We start from the raw sequence: 10,765 nt of genomic DNA on the forward strand, positions 1-10,765 counted from the left end.
AGGCTTGGAGGCCTAGCCAGAGCTGCTGCTGCTGTGTGTGACCACCACCTGCTGAGATAGAGAACATACTGGGGAGTTTCCGGCAGCACATGACCACATATAGGGAGGCAAAAGTTTGCTCTCTATCTCCACCTGCTGGTAGATGGACACAACCCACCAGTCTATGGATTGATCAGCTTGATGATATGGAAGATGATGTTTACAATACGGAGGGAGGGGGGCCTTGTAGCTGGGAGAAAGGGACGGAGCTGGGAGAGAGGAGGGGAGGGAGGGGGGCCTTGGAGCTCGGAAGGGAGGCCTCGGAGGGAGGTGGATGGTCCTGGAGCTCGAAGGGGATGGCCCTGGAGCTCGGAGGGAGGGGTGGCCAGCCCTGGAGCTCAGAAGGAGCTCGGTGGGTGGAGCAGGGCTAAGATGGGGCCCCATCAAATTGGTCTGCACTAATACGTGCCCGTTTTACGGGCTTAACGGCTAGTAATAAAAGAAGCAATGTGAAATCAGAGATCAAGTCTTTAGTTCTGTAGGAGTTAGCACAGTAGAGCCCCAAATTATTCGTATTTAAATCACTATTCAGCCAAATACGAATAATGTATTTGGGGCGCTATTCAGGGCCATATTATGAGGGTTGTGAAACGCATAGGTGGCAGAACAGAAGGAGACACAGATGCCAGAGCACACCCAAAATTTTCCTTACCTCTCCCACAAGGTGTTTTTTTCCTTACATCTCTCCCCGGGGCAGTAATACTACAATCAGCATAACTGTAGAAACATCACAACCAGCTAGCACAGGAGCCTCTGAGCATACTGAAGGCCTGCCAGCTTCTGCCTCCTCCGAAACTGGCTGATTTTACTGACTGCTAGGCTAACTTAATGGAAAGTTTTATAATACTCTTCCCCACCTGGCTACTCCATGTCTCCCGGCTGGCAACAATTTCAGGGAAGAACACTACTGTAGCTTGCTAAGGATATAAAAAAAAAGACTAAGTGGACCTTAGGAAGCCAGCCATAATAGCATGGAGGTTGCACCAGAAGGTGTAAGAGAAAAGACTTGAAGACCTGAGCATATATGTATGCCTAGAGGAGAGCAGGGAGACAGGAGATATGATACTTAAGAGAGATTAAAAACAAAGAAATCTTTTTCAAAGATGAGGACGCTGCAGGATAAGAGGACTTGAAATGAAGCTTTAAGGAAGCAATAACAAAGTAAAATTTCACAGAAAGGATGGTGGATGCCTGGCAGAGAAGGTGGTTATGGAATTCAAAAAGACAGTTATGGAATTCAAAAAGGCACAGGAAACAGAGAGACCCTCTACAGCAAAAGGATGGAATCAAAAGAAAAATGTAAATGACTTCAAAAAACGCACAGAGGGGTGTACCCTGCACGAGTGGTAGGTACAACCCTAAACAAAGGATAACCTGCACATTCTGCATGGAGAGGCAGGTCTAACTTTAGCCATGTTACTAGGCAAACTAGCTGAACTATGCTGGTCTTTATTTGCTGTCTGTTACTATGCTGGTCTCTATCCCTGAAAGAGTAGTAAAGCTTGACATCCTACTGTGCACTGTACCATAACTGAAAAAGGTGGGCAAACAAACATTTACACTGGTTTTTCATAACCAACTTACATTCCACCATGTCCCTTAAAGGGGCTGTCTGCATAGTTACTAATATGAAAACTTTCATGCCTTCACAGCTTACGTACTTTCTTAACACACAATACACCTTCAGGTCTCTTGTCAAATCACAAGCAGTTATCACGCAAACTGTTCAGAAACATTTCTAGGAGGATTAAAAGGAGTTGTGCTATCCAAACAATCTGAAACCAGCAACCATTAAAACCTAGAGTATATATGCTAAGCACAAAAGACAGAGGCATCAAAATGCCGGGTTAAGTTTCATCTTGGGTTGACTCCTGTAGTTAAACCAACTAGGTTAGTTTCACAGTATTAAAACATTCAGTCCTATATTAAGACACATGATTATATCCTACCTCTTCTTTTCCATTGAGACAATGGCATACATCTCCATCCATGCTACAGCAATTGACTTTCTGGTAATTACAGTTCAGCGATAGCCAAGTGTGGGGCACTATGTGAATATCGGGACGTGTCAGCAAAAGTCAGAGACGCCACAGCCTAGAAATAAAGCAACCTGCTACTTGAAGAGGGGGCAGCTTCATTCTCCTCAGATGGGTCAGAGCAGTTCACTTCACAGTTCAAGTGACTTGTCTGTGCTGGCCTCTAGCATCTCTGCTTTGATTTTACATTGAAAATCACAAGCAAGTATGGATGAAACATAAGCTTCAACATCTTTGTCCAAAGTTCCCTTAATGAGGTGAAGGAAAATGGTTTTCTTTGATAGAAGAACCCTGTCCTTGGGTATGCACTGTATCTAGATTCCCCCTCTCACACAGTGAACTATCATCATTCAATGTGCAATTGACGGTTGAGTCTGAAACAGATGGCTTAGCTTCTCCAGAAATGGTTTCCAACCGAAAGTTCACAGTAGACCAGTTTCCCTAAAGAAGTTTCTTATGATCTGCTGAAACAAAAGCCAGTTGTACACAATTAGCCATTAAAAATATTATCCCGGAGTGCCTCTCTATCACGTTCATGTGTATTAAAATTTAATATATCGCTTAACTTTCATCAAAATGGGTTTACAATTTCTAAGAATCCAACAGCATGAAAGTAAAGAGAAAGATGAGCTCTATTATTATTATAGAAAAATCTAACACATCCGAACAAGGAAACCACTCATACCATATAGACTTTTCATTGCTCATGGATTTTGTGTCCTGCAGAAGGCCAGTATATCTTACTAATATGATTTGTAGTAGTAGTAATATATTCTATTTCTATATTCTACTTCAATGTCAAAAGCCTGTTTAAAAAAATAGGGTCTTTAATAACAGAATCTTATTAAAATTTGCTTATGCCTATATAAAATGTGGAAGATTATTTCACAGAGATGATGATGCGTTAAAAAAAAAAAGCCTTAGAAAGTAGATACCCATCTGGCTCTCTTCGGGTTTGGTATGATCATTCTATTATCTTGCAAAGAGCGCAGGCTTCTAGTTGGTGTATAAGGAAGGGTCATAAAAGTGCAAATATCCTAAACATTGTTCATAATATACTTTGTGGGCCAAGGCGAACAGTTTAAAATTTACCCTATACGATACAGGCAGTCAATGGTACTTCAAAAACTAAGACGTGATATGATCATACAGTCTGTCATTGCCTAACAATCTTAGCGTCGCATTTTGCAGGGTTTGCACTTTTATACGCTTAAAAGTCCTGGCTCTTATTTGACAAAATAAACCCAGTAGTGTTGTGGACCCCAATCAATGTAAGCCTAGAGCACTGCCCCCCCCCTCTTTTTTTCCGGTTAACAACGAACAAAAGGGGCCCTTTTACTAACCTGCAGCAAGGTATGAGAACATACTAAGGGGCCCTTTAACTAAGGTCCAGTAGGCCTAACGTGGGCCTACCGCACACTAAAAGGGCAGTACCGCTGGATGTGCTGAGGCGTCCTGCAGTAGGTTCCCACTCAGTATGTACTGATCCCGCACTGGAAAAAAATATATATATATTCTTTTTACAGTGTGGGAGGTGTGCCTAAGGGTGGAGAGTAGGCGTGCCTGCTCTAATCGGGTAGCACAGGCACACTGCAGCACGCTACTCGATTACCACGGGAGCCCTTACTGCCTCCTAAATAGGTGGTAGTAAGGGCTCCCGTGATAATGGCCATGCGCTAATGGGAAAATTAGTGCGTGGCCATTACAATAAAATATATCACAGCAGCTATTTTACCACCATGCTACAAGTGGCTGCAGTGTGCAGAAAACCCACATGCCGACACCAGCACCAGCCACTTTTTAACGTGGCTTAGTAAATAGACCCCTAAATGAGTATGTAAAATAATAAAACAAGTGTTGTACATGAATTATGGCACAATCACCAATCTGCTATACTTCTTTGAAGGGTGAATAAACACTGGGATAAGGGTGAGCAAGTTGATATCGTGTACCTGAATTTTCAGAAGGCATTTGACAAAGTACCTCATGAACGACTCCTGAGAAAATTAGAAAGTCATGGGATAGGAGGCAGGTTAAAAGACAGAAAAAAAGAGATTTGGGTTAAATGGTCAATATTCTCAATGGAGAGGGGTAAATAAGAAAAAGTACATAAAAAGTTAGAGTAGCCAAAATAAAAATAATGAATAAGGGGACCCCAAACATACATCATCGAGTCAAAAAATGTCCACAGAATATCAGGTCAAAAATCACAAATCCAACTAATGATCAGAAGCAACATAAAACAAGGAAAAGGCCATACAATACTTAAATATGTAATGTAATGAACAGTGTAAAGAAAAACTACTGTCTGAGGTCCCAGCACCTAAGATAAATTACATCAGGGGTCTTTTACTAAGCCGCAGTAGAATTTTTAGCTCATAGTGGAAATCAGCTGCAAGATCCGAGACAACATGGTTTTACCAGAGGGGAAATTATGCCAAACGAATCTCATTGAATTCTTTGATTGGGTAACTGCAAAATTGAACCATCGACATGCTATAGACGTAATCTATTTAGATTTTAGCAAAGCTTTTGACACGGTTCCCCACAGGAGGCTCTTAAATAAACTTGATGGGCTGAAGATAGGTCCCGAAGTGGTGAACTGGATTAGGAACTGGTTGACGGACAGATGACAGAGGGTGGTGGTAAATGGAGTTCGCTCGGAGGAGGGAAAGGTGAGTAGTGGAGTGCCTCAGGGATTAGTGCTGGGGCCGATTCTGTTCAATATATTTGTGAGTGACATTGCCGAAGGGTTAGAAGGTAAAGTTTGCCTATTTGCGGATGATACTAAGATTTGTAACAGAGTGGACACCTGGGAGGGAGTGGAAAACATGAAAAAAGATCTGCGGAAGCTAAAAGAATGGTCTAAGGTTTGGCAATTAAAATTCAATGCGAAGAAATGCAAAGTGATGCACTTAGGGAGTAGAAACCCACGAGAGATGTATGTGTTAAGTGGTGAGAGTCTGATATGTACTGAGGGGGAGAGGGCTCTTGGGGTGATAGTATCCGAGGATCTGAAGGCGACGAAACAGTGTGACAAGGCGGTGGCCGTAGCGAGAAGGTTGCTAGGCTGTATAGAGAGAGGTGTGACCAGCAGAAGAAAGGAAGTGTTGATGCCCCTATACAAGTCGTTGGTGAGGCCCCACCTGGAGTATTGTGTTCAGTTTTGGAGCCCGTACTTTGCTAAGGATGTAAAAAAAATGGAAGCGGTGCAAAGAAAAGCTACAAGAATGGTATGGGATTTGCGTTCCAAGACGTATGAGGAGAGACTTGCTGACCTGAACATGTATACCCTGGAGGAAAGGAGGAACAGGGGTGATATGATACAGACGTTCAAATATTTGAAAGGTATTAATCCGCAAACAAATCTTTTCCGGAGATGGGAAGGCGGTAGAACGAGAGGACACGAAATGAGATTGAAGGGGGGCAGACTCAAGAAAAATGTCAGGAAGTATTTTTTCACAGAGAGAGTGGTGGATACTTGAAATGCCCTCCCGCGGGAGTCGGTGGAGAAGAAAACGGTAACGGAATTCAAACCTGCGTGGGATATACATAAAGGAATCCTGTGCAGAAGGAATGGATCCTCAGAAGCTTAGCCGAAATTGGGTGGTGGAGCCAGTGGGGGGAAGTGGGGTTGGTGGTTGGGAGGTGGGGAATAGTGCTGGGCAGACTTATATGGTCTGTGCCAGAGCCGGTGGTGGGAGGCAGGGCTGGTGGTTGGGAGGAGGGGATAGTGCTGGCCAGACTTATACGATTTGTGCCCTGAAAAAGACAGGTACAAATCAAGGTAAGGTATACACATGAGTTTATCTTATTGGGCAGACTGGATGGACCGTGCGGGTCTTTTTCTGCCGTCATCTACTATGTTACTATTATATTCCTATGGGCATCTCAGCGTTTACTGCCAGCTGATTTCTACCGCAGCTTTGTAAAAGACCGCCATCATTAATATGATTCCAACTTATTTCCCATTTAGCTTTTATAATAAATGAGACCATGTCATAAATAAGTTTGTATGGAAGAAAAGAATCCCATGAATAGCTCTTACTAAAGTACAACTTCCAAAAAGCAAAGGAGGCATCAACTTTTCCTGCCTTTAAAACAAATCACTTAGCATTTCAAGCATCTCAGGGCAATAAATTGGTTTGACTTTTCAGTTTCCCATGACTGTCCTGGATGGATCACAATTAGCCCTTATCAGTTACATGTATTGCCCACCATGAACAAATACCCATGTTCCTCTTACTCCGTTATAGTGAAATCCATTGTTCAATTATGAAAGAAACCCTGAAAAGACTAAACTTAAAGGAGAACTATCCAATTGGTGTATCTCTGCCATTTAACTCATCCCTTAAAAAAGACAAATCTTATATAAACTGGCACTTATGGGAAAAAAAGCAGGCATTTGGTCTGTCTCACAACTTATACAAAAAGGATCCTTTATACTGTTTAATACATTCAAAAACATATATAAGCTGCCACAATCTGAATATCCTAACTGGCTATCACTGTATTTCAAAAATTATAAACACTACTGAATAAAATCATTCAGCTTCAAACTACTTAACATGGTGCCAAACTTTATTATCTTCCTTGAAAACAACTTCAAAAATGTATAAAACCTAACAAGTGTCTGATGCCAAATCCTGTAAATCTCTAGAATAGGAACAAACTCTAAAAGTTTCTTCCATTGTCATTGACTTGCAAAATCTATGGTCTAAAACTATGCACCCCTCTATGTCTGCAGCTATCACACAATCTTCTTTTTTTTTTTATTCTTCACAAAGTATATTGGACTCCTTTGAAATTAGCAAGGATCTCTGCTACCAATACCTCTAACAAGTGCTGGTCCTGCAACCAAGAGCCTTGTGTCTTACCCCATCTTTTATTTCAATATATTAATCTGTGCACATACAGGGAAAGAGTATTGGGGGGGGGGGGGGGGGGGGGAATAACTTCTATAATCCCGTTAGGGAAAACTACACCTATTTCCTACAGTATTGTAATCCTCAGATCATCAAGCCCTGAACTTAATATTCCAGAAAAATATATAAGATTGTTCAACATTATGATGGCTATAGCATCTCATGGTAATTATTCTACACTGGAAAGACAATACCAAGCTCAATTTCTTCAAATGGTGGGGACCCAGCTCTGCATAGTAGAGGCAGTGAAATTAAGGCAAAAAAACCCAAGTAGCAGAATAAGAAAGGGGGCAAGAGAGGAGTTGGAGTAAAGAAATGCCCCCTCCTCCACCATACTTAGGTTAGTTATAGAAAGAGAAATTGAAGGAGGGGATGTATCATGTAGGGGTGTGGCTTTGTCTGGTCTCAGTCAGTTTTCTATAAGACAAAGCAATTGCAGATCGTGGTTGAAAACAAGATCCGTAATCAAAAACCCCTTTATGAAGAAGAGACTGGGTGTTAGGCAGCCCGACACTGATGAGAGGATTGGTGGCCGCAGCAGAGGCAGCATACGCTGGGGAAATAGGCATGAAAAAGCGTGGTGTGATAGATTCTGGCAGAATAGGCAGGATACAATATATTTTGCTTCAATTCCTTCTATTTCCCCCCAGGATTACAGTGGAAAATCTCCTGTCAGATTTGGAAAACACACATCTCATATCTTTGTATTTTGCATTTCCTTGGGTTTTTTTTTTTTAAGCAATTCACCCCTCTGGCACAGGGTCACTGCCTCCTGTCTCTGTTCTGCATTCATTGTAGATTCAAACAAGTAATGGTCTTAGCAGCTACGCAATTCCTCCAAATTAAATATTTTGTACCAAAAGTTGAAAAACTAGGATAACCTCAACTTTTACTTATGATCTGAAGCCACATGATTAACCAAATTATTATTAGTAAGACAGGCAACCTGGATTTGGGGGGAAGGTAGTGAACCCAGTACTGTGATTATGCCTCAACAGAAAAAGGTTGGGAGCCACTGCAGTATGGGCTGGAGACCTACTTTTATCGCTATATCTATGGAGATATTTTTTGGATTGCTTTAATCAGGCTGTCAACAGTGGGTTCCAGGTAGAGAATGACAAGGGGATGGGGACACACAGTAACTGCGGGGACAGGGACACAGCTTGCAGGGGCGGGGATGGGGACAGATCCCATGGGAACAGAGCCCATGAGGACGGGGACAAACTTTGTCCCTGTGTCATTTTCTACTTTGAAGCCTGTTAATGAACTGGACTGTTATTTATGTTTGAGTGATGCAAACAACGATATTTTGTTTTTTTGGAAAAACATGCTGGCCACAACTAGCAAAATTTGCATGGGGGATCTTGTACATCCTGCTACCAGCACATCTTCTAAGAAGACATCTTCTATTGCAGGAAGGACTGTGGAAGACAGGAGAGCTAGACTGAATCTTGAGATTGTTGATGACTTCTTATTCATCCACAGATTAAAAAATCATAACAGTACTTCATAGGGCATATTTCTCCCCTCTAGGGAATACAGAACGGGTTGTATTTTGTACCCCTGGACATTTTAACAGGGTGGATTAGGATTCCTTGGGGTAGTAGAAATCAGCTATTGTTGGGGTTGGAAGGATAGAGGGTGGTGGTGAGGAGGGTAATTATAGCTGCTCACTGTTATTATTGTTTTCTATTTGTAATTTATACACAATAGTTGCAGAGCATATTGTTCCTTTTTATTCTTTAATAAAAAGATTTAAATATAAAAATCATAATTGTTCAAGGCTTCTGCAGGTGAAGACAGCCCATGGGGATGGAGCGGGGATGGGGCAGGGATGGAGACACAACCCACAGGGATGGGGCAGGGATGGAGACACAACCCACGGGGATGGGGCAGGGACAAACTTTGTCCCCCGTGTCATTCTCTAGTTCCAGGTTTGCAGCTGAACTAATTATGGCAGAGATGGCACCACTATGGAGGTGCAGTAGTGATTGAGCACCCCCCAATACTAAGAAAACTCTTTCACTGTTTGGTGTGTATGTATACGTGTGATGGGGGTATCATTTATGTCGAGTTTAGTACCTCCAAACTTTTTCAAATGTTGGGTCCTATGGTTTATGAGGTCTCGAAGTTCCCTTGCTGTCTTGGCAGCTCTTCTGAGCGAGCCAGGGACTTTCTTTGACTTCTATAGTAGTCTATCCAACAGCACTGCAAAGGGAACAAATTGCTACAAAGAAACCATTTGGGATTTTTAAATTCAAATAGGCCTAGCACAAACAAATACTGTTAGGAAAGTGAGAAAAACCAACCCTAGCACAGCCATTCTGCAGCCCTTAACTGCACACACAGCAGAGACCCTGCCAGCACTCGCAGCCAAGGCTGGTGCAAGAGTATTAGATGACCTAGGTAAACTTTCAGCCTTATACCTCCTCAATTAATTGCCCTCCTTCAAGACATGTTTTTAAATACTAAAATTGGGAAGGGGGGGGGGGGGACATGGGTGTGTGAGTCACATGCAAATAAGGAAAGCAATTTCTAAAAGTCAAAGGACATAAATGGGTTATTTAAAAACTTGACTACTCTTCCTGCAGGTAAAAGTGCACAATAACAGTTCTTTGAGTTTGTCGGTCTATCAGGATCTATTGGTTTGCTTTAATTGCCAACAGTTGCTCTTTGCTGTCCTCCCACCCCCACCACCTACTGTCCTAGGCAACTGCCTGCTCTTGCCTTATGGTTAGGCCAGTCCTACACAGAGCCTCCCTGAGGAAAGACATAACACATGGAGCAGCAGAACCCTACGTGGCCATTAGGTGCACTCTACTGACAGAGTTGAAAACCTGTTTTCCGCCTACTAAAACTGGAAAGAAGAGCTCATGCTTTTAGCTCTCTCATGCTTCTCCTTCCCCATCGGAGCTTTTGCAGAAAGTGCAACAGCATGCAACAAGCAAAACCTAAGCACCAGTTGTTCCAACCCTCTTGCTGGGAATGGTGTGTATTTCGCAAAAAGACCAACCTTGCAGTTTCCAATGTCTTCTTTTTTTTTTTTTTTACGTCTAAAACCATAAACCAGCCTTCTTTACTTTGCTTGTGCAGAAGAGACAGTTTATCCTGACACCTTGTTCTCTAGCCTCCAAACTCCACCTCTGAGAGGGGTGGGGGAAGTCATCACGTTGACAACGAAGACCGACCACAAACTACCAGAAAGAAGTAGGTGGCGACACCAGAGTGAGGCTTGGAACACATTGAGAAAGGCTATTGGAGCACCAGACTGAGGCTTGGAAACACCAAGGGACGCTATTGGAACACAAGAATGAGGCTTGAAATTCACAGAGCTAGGCTTATTGGAACATCATAATGAGGCTTGAAATTCACAGAGAGAGAAAGAGGCAAGCTATTGCAAGGATGTTTGATTGAGAACAGGAGACGACACGTCAAAATGTTGAAGCCACTGAGGTCAATCTATGTTTCTCCTTCCCCATGCAGCCGTCGTTCTGCGTACACTCAAAACAAAGCAAACAGACCTATGAGCTGCTGCATCGTTCTTTATTGTTGTAGCATTTTTATTTAATCTCACTTATATTTTCCAAACATGTCCGCTTGTGCAGCATACGGATGTACACAGAGGAAGTATAATAACGGAATAACTTTTCATAGGTAGAGTAGTAATTTGTTATAAATCGTAATCAGTGTGTCATTTAGAGGGGCTGGCTATAGGGACACCCTAGCCTAGCATGTGTTATATTTGTGCAGAGATTTTTTTTTCCC

General features: G+C 42.4%; 1 protein-coding gene across 4 annotated transcripts in view; it reads right to left on the reverse strand.

Moving 5' to 3' along the window:
* The window catches only part of ELMOD3 (ELMO domain containing 3), a 51,844-nt gene extending 41,661 nt beyond the window's left edge, over positions 1-10,183 (reverse strand). For 2 of the 4 annotated variants that reach the window (XM_030201767.1, XM_030201764.1), the window contains exons 1-2: positions 10,014-10,183; positions 1,989-2,539 (exon numbers count right to left, since the gene is read on the reverse strand). In XM_030201767.1, coding sequence (XP_030057627.1) covers positions 1,989-2,030 — 42 coding nt within the window. In that variant the 5' untranslated portion in view covers positions 2,031-2,539; positions 10,014-10,183. Of the gene's footprint in view, positions 1-1,988; positions 2,540-9,082; positions 9,209-10,013 lie in introns of all 4 variants that reach the window. The other 2 variants (XM_030201765.1, XM_030201766.1) reach the window with 2 other exon arrangements.
* Positions 10,184-10,765: the final 582 nt, after the last annotated feature.

The sequence above is a fragment of the Microcaecilia unicolor genome, chromosome 4, assembly GCF_901765095.1.
Source record: "Microcaecilia unicolor chromosome 4, aMicUni1.1, whole genome shotgun sequence".
Classification (NCBI taxonomy): domain Eukaryota; kingdom Metazoa; phylum Chordata; class Amphibia; order Gymnophiona; family Siphonopidae; genus Microcaecilia; species Microcaecilia unicolor.